Raw genomic sequence first — 17,906 nt, forward strand, 5'->3', positions numbered from 1 at the left:
TTTTCTCCTTCAACGTATGTTGATCCTTCTTGGCTTGTCTTGGTGTCATGAATTTCAAATTCATTTCATGTCCCTCATGCATCAAATAAAGGGAAGGTTCATCAAGATTGAGCGTTTTAAAATGAAGCCATGCCCATCTCAAAAGAAGATGACAAGAGTTCGTGGGAGCAATATCACATAATACTCCTTTCACACATTGTCATGTACTGAATTTCATCCTTCCTTGGTTCGTATGAAAGCTTGTTGGTAACTTGAGTTTCTCCACCAATCTTTGGCTTACAACATTGTTGTCGCTTTCGTAAACGAATGCAACTAAACATGGGTGGCCTTCGATTAAACACCTTGTTCTCTACTATCTTTTCCATAATATTTTTCTTTACTTCCTTTTCTTTTTCTTCAATTTCCCTTCCTTCTACAGTTTATATTTCTTCTTTTTATATTCTTTATTTTTCTATTTTCTCCTTCAACGTATGTTGATCGTTCTTGGCTTGTCTTGGTGTCATGAATTTCAAATTCATTTCATGTCCCTCATGCGTCATATAAAGGGAAGGTTCATCAAGATTGAGCATTTTAAAATGAAGCCATGCTCATCTCAAAAGAAGATGACAAGAGTTTGTGGGTGCAATATCACATAATACTTCTTTCACACATTGTCCTGTACTGAATTTCATCCTTGCTTGATTCGGATGAAAGCTTGTTGGTAACTTGACTTTCTCCACCAATCTTTGGCTTACAACATTGTTGTTGCTTTCGTAAATGAATGGAACTAAACATGGTTGGCTTTCGATTAAACACCTTGTTCTCTACTACCTTTTCCATAATCTTTTTCTTTACTTCCTTTTCTTTTTCTTCAATTTCCCTTCCTTCTGCAGTTTCTTTTTCTTTCTTTTTCTATTTTCTCCATCAACGTATGTTGATCGTTCTTGGCGTGTCTTGGTGTCATGAATTTCAAATTCATTTCATGTCCCTCATGCGTCAAATAAAGGGAAGGTTCATCAAGATTGAGCATTTTAAAATGAAGCCATGCTCATCTCAAAAGAAGATGACAAGAGTTCGTGGGTGCAATATCACATAATACTTCTTTCACACATTGTCCTGTACTGAATTTCATCCTTGCTTGATTCGGATGAAAGCTTGTTGGTAACTTGACTTTCTCCACCAATCTTTGGCTTACAACATTGTTGTTGCTTTCGTAAATGAATGGAACTAAACATGGTTGGCTTTCGATTAAACACCTTGTTCTCTACTACCTTTTCCATAATCTTTTTCTTTACTTCCTTTTCTTTTTCTTCAATTTCCCTTCCTTCTGCAGTTTCTTTTCCTTTCTTTTTCTATTTTCTCCATCAACGTATGTTGATCCTTCTTGGCTTGTCTTGGTGTCATGAATTTCAATTTCATTTCATTTTCCTCATGCCTCAAATAAAGGGAAAGTTCATCAAGATTGAGCGTTTTAAAATGATTCCATGCCCATCTGAAAAGAAGATGATAAGAGTTCGTGGGAGCAATATCACATAATACTTTTTTCACACATTGTCCTGTACTGAATTTGATCCTTGCTTGATTCGGATGAAAGCTTGTTGGTAACTTGAGTTTCTCCACCAATGTTTGGCTTACAACATTGTTGTTGCTTTCGTAAACGAATGCAACTAAACATGGGTGGCTTTCGATTAAACACCTTGTTCTCTACTACCTTTTCCATAATCTTTTTCTTTACTTCCTTTTCTTTTTCTTCAATTTCCCTTCCTTCTGCAGTTTCTTTTTCTTCTTTTTTTATTCTTTCTTTTTCTATTTTCTCCTTCAACGTATGTTGATCCTTCTTGGCTTGTCTTGGTGTCATGAATTTCGAATTCCTTTCATGTCCCTCATGCCTCAAATAAAGGGAAGGTTCATCAAGATTGAGCGTTTTAAAATGAACCCATGCCCATCTCAAAAGAAGATGACAAGAGTTCGTGGGAGCAATATCACATAATACTTTTTTCACACATTGTCCTGTACTGAATTTGATCCTTGCTTGATTCGGATGAAAGGTTGTTGGTAACTTGAGTTTCTCCACCATTCTTTGGCTTACAACATTGTTGTCGCTTTCGTAAACGAATGCAACTAAACATGGGTGGCCTTCGATTAAACACCTTGTTCTCTACTACCTTTTCAATAATCTTTTTCTTTACTTCCTTTTCTTTTTCTTCAATTTCCCTTCCTTCTGCAGTTTATTTTTCTTCTTTTTCTATTCTTTCTTTTTCTATTTTCTCCTTCAACGTATGTTGATCCTTCTTGGCTTGTCTTGGTGTCATAAATTTCAACTTCATTTCATATCCCTCATGCCTCAAATAAAGGGAACGTTCATCAAGATTGAGCATTGTAAAATGACGCCATGCCCATCTCAAAAGAACATGACAAGGGTTCGTGGGAGCAATATCACATCATACTTCTTTCACACATTGTCTTGTACTGAATTTGATCCTTGCTTGATTCAGATGAAAGCTTGTTGGTAACTTGAGTTTCTCCACCAATCTTTGGCTTAGAACATTGTTGTCGCTTTCGTAAACGAATGCAACTAAACATGGGTGGCTTTCGATTAAACACCTTGTTCTCTACTACCTTTTCAATAATCTTTTTCTTTACTTCCTTTTCTTTTTCTTCAATTTCCCTTCCTTCTGCAGTTTATTTTTCTTCTTTTTCTATTCTTTCTTTTTCTATTTTCTCCTTCAACGTGTGTTGATCCTTCTTGGCTTGTCTTGGTGTCATAAATTTCAACTTCATTTCATATCCATCATGCCTCAAATAAAGGAAACGTTCATCAAGATTGAGCATTGTAAAATGACGCCATGCCCATCTCAAAAGAAGATGACAAGGGTTCGTGGGAGCAATATCACATCATACTTCTTTCACACATTGTCTTGTACTGAATTTGATCCTTGCTTGATTCAGATCAAAGCTTGTTGGTAACTTGAGTTTCTCCACTAATCTTTGGCATACAACATTCTTCTCGCTTTCGTAAACGAATGCAACTAAACATGGGTGGCCTTTGATTAAACACCTTGTTCTCTACTACCTTTTCCATAATCTTTTTCTTTACTTTCTTCTCTTTTTTTTTCAATTTCCCTTCCTTCTACAGTTTATATTTCTTCTTTTTCTATTCTTTCTTTTTCTATTTTCTCCTTCAACGTATGTTGATCCTTCTTGGCTTGTCTTGGTGTCAAAAATTTCAATTCATTTCATATCCCTCATGCCCTAAATAAAGGGAACGTTCATCAAGATTGAGCATTGTAAAATGAAGCCATGCTCATCTCAAAAGAAGATGACAAGGGTTCGTCGGAGCAATATCACATCATACTTCTTTCACACATTGTCATGTACTGAATTTGATCCTTGCTAGATTCTGATGAAAACTTGTTGGTAACTTGAGTTTCTCCACCAATCTTTGGCTTACAACATTGTTGTCGCTTTCGTAAACGAATGCAACTAAACATGGGTGGCCTTCGATTAAACACCTTGTTCTCTACTATCTTTTCCATAATATTTTTCTTTACTTCCTTTTCTTTTTCTTCAATTTCCCTTCCTTCTACAGTTTATATTTCTTCTTTTTATATTCTTTATTTTTCTATTTTCTCCTTCAACGTATGTTGATCCTTCTTGGCTTGTCTTGGTGTCATGAATTTCAAATTCATTTGATGTCCCTCATGCGTCATATAAAGGGAAGGTTCATCAAGATTGAGCATTTTAAAATGAAGCCATGCTCATCTCAAAAGAAGATGACAAGAGTTCGTGGGTGCAATATCACATAATACTTCTTTCACACATTGTCCTGTACTGAATTTCATCCTTGCTTGATTCGGTTGAAAGCTTGTTGGTAACTTGACTTTCTCCACCAATCTTTGGCTTACAACATTGTTGTTGCTTTCGTAAATGAATGGAACTAAACATGGTTGGCTTTCGATTAAACACCTTGTTCTCTACTACCTTTTCCATAATCTTTTTCTTTACTTCCTTTTCTTTTTCTTCAATTTCCCTTCCTTCTGCAGTTTCTTTTTCTTTCTTTTTCTATTTTCTCCATCAACGTATGTTGATCGTTCTTGGCGTGTCTTGGTGTCATGAATTTCAAATTCATTTCATGTCCCTCATGCGTCAAATAAAGGGAAGGTTCATCAAGATTGAGCATTTTAAAATGAAGCCATGCTCATCTCAAAAGAAGATGACAAGAGTTCGTGGGTGCAATATCACATAATACTTCTTTCACACATTGTCCTGTACTGAATTTCATCCTTGCTTGATTCGGATGAAAGCTTGTTGGTAACTTGACTTTCTCCACCAATCTTTGGCTTACAACATTGTTGTTGCTTTCGTAAATGAATGGAACTAAACATGGTTGGCTTTCGATTAAACACCTTGTTCTCTACTACCTTTTCCATAATCTTTTTCTTTACTTCCTTTTCTTTTTCTTCAATTTCCCTTCCTTCTGCAGTTTCTTTTTCTTTCTTTTTCTATTTTCTCCATCAACGTATGTTGATCCTTCTTGGCTTGTCTTGGTGTCATGAATTTCAATTTCATTTCATTTTCCTCATGCCTCAAATAAAGGGAAAGTTCATCAAGATTGAGCGTTTTAAAATGATTCCATGCCCATCTGAAAAGAAGATGATAAGAGTTCGTGGGAGCAATATCACATAATACTTTTTTCACACATTGTCCTGTACTGAATTTGATCCTTGCTTGATTCGGATGAAAGCTTGTTGGTAACTTGAGTTTCTCCACCAATGTTTGGCTTACAACATTGTTGTTGCTTTCGTAAACGAATGCAACTAAACATGGGTGGCTTTCGATTAAACACCATGTTCTCTACTACCTTTTCCATAATCTTTTTCTTTACTTCCTTTTCTTTTTCTTCAATTTCCCTTCCTTCTGCAGTTTCTTTTTCTTCTTTTTTTATTCTTTCTTTTTCTATTTTCTCCTTCAACGTATGTTGATCCTTCTTGGCTTGTCTTGGTGTCATGAATTTCGAATTCCTTTCATGTCCCTCATGCCTCAAATAAAGGGAAGGTTCATCAAGATTGAGCGTTTTAAAATGAACCCATGCCCATCTCAAAAGAAGATGACAAGAGTTCGTGGGAGCAATATCACATAATACTTTTTTCACACATTGTCCTGTACTGAATTTGATCCTTGCTTGATTCGGATGAAAGGTTGTTGGTAACTTGAGTTTCTCCACCATTCTTTGGCTTACAACATTGTTGTCGCTTTCGTAAACGAATGCAACTAAACATGGGTGGCTTTCGATTAAACACCTTGTTCTCTACTACCTTTTCAATAATCTTTTTCTTTACTTCCTTTTCTTTTTCTTCAATTTCCCTTCCTTCTGCAGTTTATTTTTCTTCTTTTTCTATTCTTTCTTTTTCTATTTTCTCCTTCAACGTGTGTTGATCCTTCTTGGCTTGTCTTGGTGTCATAAATTTCAACTTCATTTCATATCCATCATGCCTCAAATAAAGGGAACGTTCATCAAGATTGAGCATTGTAAAATGACGCCATGCCCATCTCAAAAGAAGATGACAAGGGTTCGTGGGAGCAATATCACATCATACTTCTTTCACACATTGTCTTGTACTGAATTTGATCCTTGCTTGATTCAGATCAAAGCTTGTTGGTAACTTGAGTTTCTCCACTAATCTTTGGCATACAACATTCTTCTCGCTTTCGTAAACGAATGCAACTAAACATGGGTGGCCTTTGATTAAACACCTTGTTCTCTACTACCTTTTCCATAATCTTTTTCTTTACTTTCTTCTCTTTTTTTTCAATTTCCCTTCCTTCTACAGTTTATATTTCTTCTTTTTCTATTCTTTCTTTTTCTATTTTCTCCTTCAACGTATGTTGATCCTTCTTGGCTTGTCTTGGTGTCACAAATTTCAACTTCATTTCATATCCCTCATGCCCTAAATAAAGGGAACGTTCATCAAGATTGAGCATTGTAAAATGAAGCCATGCTCATCTCAAAAGAAGATGACAAGGGTTCGTGGGAGCAATATCACATCATACTTCTTTCACACATTGTCATGTACTGAATTTGATCCTTGCTAGATTCTGATGAAAACTTGTTGGTAACTTAAGTTTCTCCACCAATGTTTGGCTTACAACATTGTTGTCGCTTTCGTAAACGAATGCAACTAAACACGGGTGGCCTTCGATTAAACACCTTGTTCTCTACTATCTTTTCCATAATCTTTTTCTTTACTTCCTTTTCTTTTTCTTTAATTTCCCTTCCTTCTGCAGTTTATATTTCTTCTTTTTATATTCTTTTTCTTTCTATTTGCTCCTTCAACGTATGTTGGTCCTTCTTGGCTTGTCTTGGTGTCATAAATTTCAACTTCATTTCATGTCCCTCATGCCTCAAATAAAGGGAACGTTCATCAAGATTGAGCGTTTTAAAATGAAGCCATGCCCATCTCAAAAGAAGATGACAGGAGTTCGTGGGAGCAATATCACAGAATACTTCTTTCACAATTTGTCACGTACTGAATTTGATCCTTGCTTGATTCGGTTGAAAGCTTGTTTGTAACTTTAGTTTCTCCACCAATGTTTGGCTTACAACATTGTCGTTGCTTTCGTAAACGAATGCAACTAAACATGGGTGGCTTTCGATTAAACACCTTGTTCTCTACTACCTTTTCCATAATCTTTTTCTTTACTTCCTTTTCTTTTTCTTCAATTTCCCTTCCTTCTGCAGTTTCTTTTTCTTCATTTTTTATTCTTTCTTTTTTTATTTTCTCCTTCAACGTATGTTGATCCTTCTTGGCTTGTCTTGGTGTCATAAATTTCAACTTCATTTCATATCCCTCATGCCTCAAATAAAGGGAACGTTCATCAAGATTGAGCGTTGTAAAATGACGCCATGCCCATCTCAAAAGAAGATGACAAGGGTTCGTGGGAGCAATATCACATAATACTTCTTTCACAATTTCTCACGTACTGAATTTGATCCTTGCTTGATTCGGTTGAAAGCTTGTTGGTAACTGTAGTTTCTCCACCAATCTTTGGCTTACAACATTGTTGTCGCTTTCGTAAACGAATGCAACTAAACATCGGTGGCTTTCGATTAAACACCTTGTTCTCTACTACCTTTTCCATAATCTTTTTCTTTACTTCCTTTTCTTTTTCTTCAATTTCCCTTCCTTCCGCAGTTTATATTTCTTCTTTTTCTATTCTTTCTTTTTCTATTTTCTCCTTCAACGTATGTTGATCCTTCTTGGCTTGTCTTGGTGTCATAAATTTCAACTTCATTTCATGTCCCTCATGCCTCAAATAAAGGGAACGTTCATCAAGATTGAGCGTTTTAAAAAGAGGCCATGCCTATCTCAAAAGAAGATGATAAGAGTTCGTGGGAGCAATATCACATAATACTTCTTTCACAAATTGTCATGTATTGAATTTGATCCTTGCTTGATTTTGGTGAAAGCTTGTTGGTAACTGTAGTTTCTTCACCAATCTTTGGCTTACAACATTGTTGTCGCTTTCGTAAACGAATGCAACTAAACATGGGTGGCCTTCGATTAAACACCTTGTTCTCTACTACCTTTTCCCTATTCTTTTTCTTTACCTCCTTTTCTTTTTCTTCAATTTCCCTTCCTTCTACAGTTTATATTTCTTCTTTTTCTATTCTTTCTTTTTCTATTTTGTCCTTCAACGTATGTTGATCCTTTTTGGCTTATCTTGGTGTCATAAATTTCAAATTCCTTTCATGTCCCTCATGCCTCAAATAAATGGAACGTTCATCAAGATTGAGCGTTTTAAAATGAAGCCATGCCCATCTCAAAAGAAGATGACAGGAGTTCGTGGGAGCAATATCACATAATACTTCTTTCACAATTTGTCACGTACTGAATTTGATCCTTGCTCGATTCGGATGAAAGCTTGTTGGTAACTTGAGTTTCTCCACCAATATTTGGCTTACAACATTGTCGTTGCTTTCGTAAATGAATGCAACTAAACATGGGTGGCCTTCGATTAAACACCTTGTTCTCTACTACTTTTTCCATAATCTTTTTCTTTACTTCCTTTTCTTTTTCTTCAATTTCCCTTCCTTCTGCAGTTTATATTTCTTCTTTTTCTATTCTTTCTTTTTCTATTTTCTCCTTCAACGTATGTTGATCCTTCTTGGCTTGTCTTGGTGTCATGAATTTCAAATTCCTTTCATGTCCCTCATGCCTCAAATAAAGGGAACGTTCATCAAGATTGATGAAGGATTATCTTGTTCCTTTTTAATATTATTGAATATGGTGTGAATTGATTAAGAAAGCTAAGCGAAATCCCCACTGGACATTAAGATAGCAAGCTATCTAGATGTGAAGGTTCCTTTCACAAAGCTCAAGAGAAGAAGATGATGGATTGATTCAAAACAAAAAGGAAATGGAAAGCACATAAACCATAGAAAACCAAGAACAATTAAAGGAAGAAGAAAACATAAAATGGAAAGGAAAGAAATGGTAAAAATGTGAGAAGCACGCCACTACAAGGCTAGGCTAGAAGCCATGGCAACCTTGAAGATGAGTGGATATGTGCCGCCACTTGCTATGCAAGATAAGGCTTAAAAGTATTCACTCCCTAGGGAGGAAACTCTCACAAATGGTTGAGACACAAGAGTGTTTTTACTTCAAAATGTTCAACCCTTTTACATGTCTAGGAGCACCCCTTATATAGAAGAGTTTAGGGGCCTCTAAGCAAATAAAAGATACCTAAGGATGTCTCTACAAAAACCTAACCCTAGCTTCTAGAACCTAGGTCAAATAAGGTTACAAAAATGAAAGACAAAAGAGCCAACTATGGTGTGTGCAAGGCTAATTTCGTTCTAGCACAAAAAGAGACAAAGAATGTGTCTCATATGTCTCCAAAAAGTGGCCAAAGTGTGCTAAAAACAAAGGAGACCAAAGGTACATAGGTATACTTGCTTCATGCCTTTTACTTTATGCTTTATGCCTTTGCTTTACTCTCTCCTCCACATCATTTATGCTCCCCAATCACCATGCGCCACCTAGCATTGCTTTCTTACTCCTAATTAACCTACAAAGCAAATAAACATAGGTTAGCATGTTGGCTTAAGTCAAGTCAACTATAGTCAACAAGTCAAACCTAGTCAAAGGTCAACAAGTCAACTAAAGTTGATTGAACTAAGCCAACTTAGGGAATCAAAAAATAACAAACACAAATGAAAGGGATGAAGGATTAGTGAACTTCCTTTCTAAACATGCTTAGTCTTCTTAAGCATGTGCCTCCATCCTTGGTTGGGGTCAATCCTTCATCAAAGATTGAGCGTTTTAAAATGAACCCATGCCCATCTCAAAAGAAGATGACAAGAGTTCGTGGGAGCAATATCACATAATACTTCTTTCACACACTGTCTTGTACTGAATTTGATCCTTGCTTGATTCGAATGAAAGCTTGTTGGTAACTTGAGTTTCTCCACCAATCTTTGGCTTACAACATTGCCGTGGCTTTCGTAAATGAATGCAACTAAACATGGGTGGCCTTCGATTAAACACCTTGTTCTCTACTACCTTTTCCATAATCTTTTTCTTTACTTCCTTTTCTTTTTCTTCAATTTCCCTTCCTTCTGCAGTTTATATTTCTTCTTTTTCTATTCTTTCTTTTTCTATTTTCTCCTTCAACGTATGTTGATCCTTCTAGGCTTGTCTTGGTGTCATAAATTTCAACTTCATTTCATGTCCCTCATGCCTCAAATAAAGGGAACGTTCATCAAGATTGAGCGTTTTAAAAAGAAGCCATGCCCATCTCAAAAGAAGATGACAAGAGTTCGTGGGAGCAATATCACATAATACTTCTTTCACAAATTGTCATGTACTGAATTTGATCCTTGCTTGATTTGGGTGAAAGCTTGTTGGTAACTGTAGTTTCTTCACCAATCTTTGGCTTACAACATTGTTGTCGCTTTCGTAAAAGAATGCAACTAAACATGGGTGGCCTTAGATTAAACACCTTGTTCTCTACTACCTTTTCCATAATCTTTTTCTTTACTTCCTTTTCTTTTTCTTCAATTCCCTTCCTTCTACAGTTTATATTTCTTCTTTTTCTATTCTTTCTTTTTCTATTTTCTCCTTCAACGTATGTTGATCCTTCTTGGCTTGTCTTGGTGTCATGAATTTCAAATTCCTTTCATATCCCTCATGCCTCAAATAAAGGGAACGTTCATCAAGATTGAGCGTTTTAAAATGAACCCATGCCCATCTCAAAAGAAGATGACAAGAATTCATGGGAGCAATATCACATAATACTTGTTTCACAAATTGTCATGTACTGAATTTGATCCTTGCTTGATTTGGGTGAAAGCTTGTTGGTAACTGTAGTTTCTTCACCAATCTTTGGCTTACAGCATTGTTGTCGCTTTCGTAAACGAATGCAACTAAACATGGGTGGCTTTTGATTAAACACCTTGTTCTCTATTACCTTTTCCATAATCTTTTTCTTTACTTCCTTTTCTTTTTCTTCAATTTCCCTTCCTTCTGCAGTTTATTTTTCTTCTTTTTCTATTCTTTCTTTTTCTATTTTCTCCTTCAACCTATGTTGATCCTTGTTGGCTTGTCTTGGTGTCATAAATTTCAACTTTATTTCATATCCCTCATGCTTCAAATAATGGGAACGTTCATCAAGATTGAGCATTGTAAAATGAAGCCATGCCCATCTCAAAAGAAGATGACAAGGGTTCGTGGGAGCAATATCACATCATACTTCTTTCACACATTGTCTTGTACTGAATTTGACCTTGCTTGATTCAGATGAAAGCTTGTTGGTAACTTGAGTTTCTCCCACTACAAGAAAGTTATGTATTAGAGAGGGAATAATCCCTAGCAAATCCTTCGCTAATCCCTCGCAAAACGATTTAGCGAAGGATTTGCGAAAAATTAGCGAAGACATTATGGCGTAGCTAAAATATAGGTAGCTAAGTAACTAGAGAACCACTTTGTCGCTAATCCCTAGCTAATCCTTAGCTAATCCCTAGCAAACTAGTTGTAGCTAATCCCTAACTAATCCCTAGCAAAATAATTGTAGCTAATCCTTAGCAAATCCCTAGCAAATCGGTTGTAGCTAATCCCTAGCAAAGTGGTTGTAACTAATCCCTAGCTAATCCCTAGCAAAGTAGGTGTAGCTAATATCTAGCTAATCCCTAGCAAAAAAGTTGTAGCTAATCCTTAGCTAATCCCTAGCAAATCAGTTGTAGCTAATCCCTATCTAATCCCTAGCAAATAGGTTGTAGCCAATCCCTAGCAAATAGTTTGTAGCTAATCCCTAGCAAATCCCTAGCAAATAGGTTGTAGCTAATCCCTAGCAAATCCCTAGCAAAAAAGTTGTAGCTAATCCTTAGCTAATCCCTAGCAAACTGCTTGTAGCTAATCCCTAGCAAATAGGTTGTAGCTAATCCCTCGCGAATTGAATAATTTATCTCTAGCTAATCCCTAGCAAAATCATAGCAAATTGCATCATTCCAAAATATTCCATACTTTTTTACTTGTACCTTATGAAATGCATTTTAACATAAATATAAAATAAAGTAATAAATCTTGCCAAACATTTTATATGAAACATGTCAAATGTTATCACATTCAAAATACTAAAAGTAATTAGCATAATAAAAGTAGTCCTTACAATTGTCAACATACATCATTAAGTTTAAAAACAAAACAAAACAAAACATCATCATCATCTTCATATTTTGTTCTCGCCATGTTTCTTGACAGACGGTGGTGATGATATCTTTAAAGCAGGAAATATTTGTGTCTTGAAAAACTCCATCTGTGTTTGCATCTGTGTATGCATTTGTTGTTGTAAAAGTTTTTGCATTTCTACTTGTGCTTGCATTTGTGCTTGTATTTGTGCTTGGAATTGTGCTTGAAATTGTGCATGCATATCTGCTTGTGCTTTCAACTGAGCTTGCACCTGTTGTGCATGTGCCTCTATTTGTGCTTGTAACTCTATCTGTAGTTGCTTTTGAGATTCAGTTTGTAAATCTAACTGTGTCTGCATCTGTTGTTGCATTTGAGACATTTGTGTAGCTATTGCAGTGATTTCTTCAGTTGGAGATGCATGAGTTGGATTTGTGGAAGGACCTACAACTGATGAAGATGAACCATTCACATTGATGATGGCAAGTTCCAAGCTACGAGCGATACCGTGAATTCTACCTTTCTTATTTTCACCTCCCATTTTCATCCATACTTCAGAATCAACTTTAGGATGCTTTGATACATCTTCTCCATATTTTTCTACCATAGCACTTTTATATGATTCCCATATAGTAAATCAATCATTTTGTAATATAAGATTAAATAAGTGAATAAATTCTTACACATGTAATAATACTTACAATGAAATTTTTTGCTTTATTGGAAACATATTGACCGTCTTTTTTTTTTATGAACTTTGTTGTATAGTTCACCATAAGAAACAGACCCATTACGCTCCGCCTCCTGTAAAATAATATGTAATCCTAGATAATGAATACTATCAAAATTTATAATAAGTATGTTTATATATATGTATATATATATATATATATATATATATATATATATATATATATGATTGATGCATTAATGATATCCACCAAATGTATAAAATATATAAGTATTATTATAAAGTCATAGATATTACTAGAAAATGAATACCATCTTTTTCAAGTGTTGTCCAAAGCTTATTGACCCTCCAGTGTGCACCATAGCCTCTGGCTTGGCAGCCCTATTGTTTTTACCAGCAATAGATTTCTTTTTCCAGTCTTGTGTCATCCATATGTCAATTAAAGCGTCCCACATCTCAGTCCTTATTCCTCTTGGCCCAAAACCTTTTAAGTCTTCTATATTATTTGAGTTTGCTCTTTCTCTTGCCTTTTTTCTTGCCTTAGCTAAAGAGTCGGAATAGCGATCCATGCATGTTAAATTCCAAACCTTTCTTGCCATGCTATGATCATAATCTGATGCAAATCGGTACTTATTCTACACCAATACAAATTTATCAAAATTAATGATAAGTAAATGTAATATAAAGATAAAAGACTATAGTAACTTGCCTTAAAATCATCGAATAATATTTCTTTCATATCAGCAGAATAAGTTTTCCATTTCTCAGCTGGATTAGGCATTCTCATCAATACTTCAGATATGATATCTCGAGTCACAGAATCAGGAACAAACCTTCTTCTGCATGTTCAAATAATCATTTTACAAACCAAAAATTAGCAACATTGAATTGAATATTTGATTGGATGTACTTACGGTTTGCTAACTTTCTGTACAGATATGACAAGTCTCCTATCAATTTCATTATGAGAATATACACTTGAAGGATCTTGAGTAGGTACGTCATTAGATGTTGAATTGACATTTGATTGACCATCATCAAACACTGAGGTGGTAGGTGGTGATTGATTACCATCAATTGAAGTAGCACCTAAAAAAACATTGAAACTATAAATTGTTGACAAAGCTAATTTATTGCCTTTTTTCTTCTTTTTTTTCTCTTAATCTAAACAAAATGAATTGTCATTTGTTTTTCATGAAGATAAATGTTGTTAAATACATACAAAAATTTAGAGTGCTTTCAACAATTATACCTGGTGATTGCAAAATAGGATCTAGTTCTGAAGGACCAACATGACATTGAATAGGCCTAAGTTGACTTAGAGTGTGACTACCTTGACCTCTACCTCTTCCTCGAATAGTCATTTCAGTTCCTGTCATGGAAATATAATTGTGACATTATTTATAGCTAAAGAATTGATCCACCTAGCCTGAAAACTTATCTACTTCTTATTGAATATATAAAATAAATTTTTATTGTCAACTAAATGATTAAATAAAATCACCATGAGTTCATTACCAACTTGCCTTCTTAAGTCTATATACACATTCATACACATAAAAGCAATCATTGAAGACCAACTTGTAAAATGCTGAATCGGTTAACTTGGTCCCTAATCTGTTTTCATGATTTAATTTGTGTTTCCATTGCATAATTCACATTTCAATTCAGAGTTCTCATTTGTTCATCATGGTGGGTAATATAGTTATGGTAGTTAATATAGTTGATCTTTTATTTTCAGATTTTATCACTGGTTCTGCATATTAGATTTCAATTTCTGAATTCATTTTACAGTTCTATGCATTGTTTAAGTTTAGTTTCATCATTTGAATCTTGTTCATAACTTTAATTCAGTTTTGATTGCATATTTCAGTTTTTACCCCATTTTAGAAAGTTAGGTTTATTAGTTTAGTTACTTTTCCCCATTTTAGAAATCTAATTTTGTACTTGTTCTTAGTATCAATTCTCGGTTTTAGTTTTCAATTAGTATGATTTTTGAATAAATTGCATGTTGTGTTCATGATTCAAACCATTTTATTGCATCTTAATTTAGTTTTGCATATCAATCTTCACAATGTCTATTTTTCAGTCACATACACTACTCACTAGTTTCATTTTAGTTTGCTGTCTAACTATGTTTACTGGTTTCAGTTTGTTGTTTAAGTTTAGATTTCTGATTCTGAAGTCGTTAATTACATTGATGTATTGATTCAAGTGTGTTCCAATTGTTGTCATAATCTATTTCATATCTTAGTTTCGCTTAGGAATTTTATCCTACAAATTTGTCAAGTTTTCATATTTTCACTCAGACATTCTATCAAAATTACTGATGAAAAATTTCCTCTACCAAATAGGATGTGCAGTATAAAATTAAGGCATACTATTTTGTGCACCAAGGAGTTGATTTAGAGTGTCAAGAAAAATCTTAAAGAGAGTGCAGAAAATGAGCAAAGCAGGTTTCTTGGACACAATGGCCAAACGACTTACAATTAGTTACTTTAGAAATATATATAATAGTAATTCCTTCAAAAGACAAATTACATGATGGCATTCACTACACCAATACTCTTTTCCTAATTTAATGCATTTTCAATATAGTACACTATTCCATTCCAAGGATCTATTTGAACAAGTTTCACCATATGTCCTCCCAGGAGAGAAAAATAAGAAGAAAAAAAATGAAATTAAGTTTTCCATAAGCTAAAATTAGCTCATGTACAAGTCAAAAATAATAATTAAAAGAAGCTAGAAAGAGCTTCTACAAATTAGCTTATGCATTTTAGCTTATGTAAAAGTTCGTCCAAAAGTAAATAAAGATAAGCATGCTCACTTATAAAATTATGGAACAAGTGTGCATTTAAGGAGGGTCAGTATGACAAAAAAAAGGAAATCTTAAGACAAACCTTGATTGTGGCTTTTCCTCTTCCTTCATGAGAGTGATCGACTTTAAGAACCTGATGAGGTTTGCATCACGAAAGAAAGTGTGGGATAACAAGATTGAATGGATCCTATTTGGCAATAAATTGATTGAGTAGTAATAGTATGTACCTCGTAAATGCGCCCTGGAAGCAAGCACGACCAACACAATAAGAATGCAAAATGAATCTGTTAGAAAGCATACATGTTGAATTGAAACCACAGTAAAATTCAATAACCCAAGAGCATAGGAACCTTGTTTTCCAATGATATTTCCCACTCTAATCTGCATCGCAAAAGACAGTGAAGAAGCAGCTATAAAAAACTTGACCAAAAGTCCAATAAAATAGTCAAAGTTAAAAGACGCATACATCAGAACCAGATACTTTGATTCCCCGACGTTGAGAGGAAGACCACGAAGATGTGAAGAAGTTGGTTGCGGTGGAGGAAGCACGAGACGATGTCAATAGTGAGATAAAATCCAATGGTGTACGAAATGTCTTAGTTTATCCCAAACATGTCTTAGTTTATCTATTTCACTTTTCTCACTACACAAGATGAAGATTTAAATTTAGGTAACTAACAAATGTTTCAAATTCGGGTTAAAATTGTGAATGGAAAAAAAGAGAGGATAAAAGCAATTGATAATCAAAGTCAAGTGTAACGTAACAAAATAAATGTCAAAATTAACAATGACTAATGAAAGAGTATAATTCCACAATCTTCTTACAAGGCTTGAAAAATATAAAAGAAATAAAGCAGGTTCCAGAATCTAAATTACTAGGAAGAATATTAAGGTAATGAAATGGAAAAGAATCAATCATAACCATTCTTCATCAGATTCATCTAACTCCATATTTGAATCATCTAAATCATCTAACTTCTCATCTTCATCCATGAACCCATCATCCTCATTGTGTTCATTGTTGACCTCATCATGATTTACATTTTCAATTGAACTTTGTATATCATCCATATTTACTTCTTCCATTGGAGCATGTGCGTCAAATAGTTGTATGATCTCATTGTCAATAAGAATAGTACTCATTCTCGTGGACTCTTCATCTTGAAAATAATCAATAGCAATGTGCTCATTTGAAAAATCTTCTTCATTATTCAGTGTCTCAACTATAAACAATTTTGCTCTAACCTTGCAAGCTGCCCACCAATCACTAGTATTTTTAGTCCCACTTTGAGGATATTTTGTATAATAGACTTGTTGAGCTTGTCCAGCTAATACAAATGGCTCATTTGTTTGAAGCTTTGATTTATGATTGATATCAACCAACCCATAGACATTATCAACTTTAACACCATTGACAGGGTCAAACCAGTGACAATGTAGAATAACCACTTTGTTTTCAAATCCAACATATGATAATTCTAGTATCTCCTCAACAATACCATAATAGTCCAAATCATTTTCACCATATATGTTTCCTCGAACACATATCCCACTATTCATGGTGGACTTATTATGTCCATAATCCTTTGTATGGAATCTATATCCATTAACAATCAAACCATTATAAGAAGTCACAACCTTCAATGGGCCATAACTAATCTCTCGAATCTTTTAATCTTGGACATGACCTGTACTAACCTATGAATTATTGGAAAAGTGAAAACACATAATTATATTATTATTATAATTAATAAATATTAAATTGTACATTATAAAGAGTATGGGAGAGACTACTTACTTGTTGTTTCAACCATCTACTAAAATCTCTATCTCGAGCTATGAGTATTTCATCCTCAGATATATTAGGATTTCTTTCCTTTAGTGAATCCTCGAATTGTCTAACAATACGATAATTAATAACATAACTAATATAATTATAAAATGCATAAACATATAAATGAAAAAGAAAACTTACTGAAGATAAGATTCTGATTCTTTACAATTCACCAAGATATATGTCTCAGCAATATGAAGTTCTTCATCTGTTAAGAATCTATGTTGACCTTTGCCAATAGGGCGACATGGATGTTTAAAAATAGACAATTTATCATCCAGTTTTTGTTCACCACCATCATCATTACGAGGAACATTAGTGTACCTTGTTTGAATGCTTGGATCAAAATATAAAGAAGCAAAGTTAGAAATTTCTTCCAAAATATATGCTTCACAAATAGATCCTTCAACTTTTGCCTTATTTCGAACCTTCCTTTTCAAGTACAACATACATCTCTCAAATGGATACATCCATCTATATTGCACAGGTCCTCCAACCTTAACTTCATATGGGAGATGTATTACCAAAATGTTCCATTGAGTCAAAAAATGCTGGTGGAAAAATCTTCTCAAGCTTGCAAATTGTTTCAATGATGGAAAATATGACATTGTCCATGACAGAAACACGTATTCCAATTGCACAAATCTCTTTGAAGAACAAACTCAGTTCAGTTAAAACTTTCCATATTGGCCTTGGCAACATGTCACGAAATGCCAAAGGAATAAGTCTTTGCATAAAAACATGGCAATCGTGACTCTTCATTCCGTATATTTTTCCTTCATCTAGATTAATGCAACGTGATAGGTTAGATGAGTACCCATCCGGAAACTTCAGTTGTTTTATCCATTCACACACCTTCTTTCTTTGATCCAAATTCAAGGCATATGTTGCCTTTGG

At 34.5% G+C, this 17,906-nt stretch overlaps 2 protein-coding genes and 1 pseudogene across 3 annotated transcripts; all 3 read right to left on the reverse strand.

Moving 5' to 3' along the window:
* Positions 1–11,688: 11,688 nt before the first annotated feature.
* LOC114172509 (uncharacterized) lies at positions 11,689–12,807 on the reverse strand. Its single transcript, XM_028056961.2, has 3 exons — positions 12,666–12,807; positions 12,365–12,467; positions 11,689–12,274 (listed from the first exon to the last, which is right to left on the reverse strand). The coding sequence occupies exons 2-3, from the start codon at positions 12,391–12,393 to the stop codon at positions 11,707–11,709; spliced, it is 597 nt and encodes a 198-aa protein (XP_027912762.1). The 5' UTR covers positions 12,394–12,467; positions 12,666–12,807; the 3' UTR covers positions 11,689–11,706.
* LOC146884186 (uncharacterized) lies at positions 12,651–13,733 on the reverse strand. The gene is made up of 4 exons (XM_085665885.1): positions 13,607–13,733; positions 13,269–13,443; positions 13,064–13,193; positions 12,651–12,989 (listed from the first exon to the last, which is right to left on the reverse strand). Exons 1-4 carry the CDS (start codon positions 13,731–13,733, stop codon positions 12,651–12,653), a joined length of 771 nt encoding a protein of 256 aa, XP_085522011.1.
* Positions 12,837–17,830, reverse strand: LOC114172512 (uncharacterized; annotated as a pseudogene). Its single transcript, XR_014984060.1, has 7 exons — positions 17,803–17,830; positions 17,151–17,319; positions 16,974–17,073; positions 15,642–16,873; positions 15,403–15,556; positions 15,258–15,308; positions 12,837–13,443 (listed from the first exon to the last, which is right to left on the reverse strand). The product of XR_014984060.1 is annotated as an uncharacterized LOC114172512 (transcript).
* Between the last annotated feature and the right edge of the window lie 76 nt (positions 17,831–17,906).

The sequence above is a fragment of the Vigna unguiculata genome, chromosome 8 (assembly GCF_037176805.1).
Source record: "Vigna unguiculata cultivar grain cowpea cultivar isolate G323 ecotype 2 chromosome 8, ASM3717680v1, whole genome shotgun sequence".
NCBI lineage: Eukaryota > Viridiplantae > Streptophyta > Magnoliopsida > Fabales > Fabaceae > Vigna > Vigna unguiculata.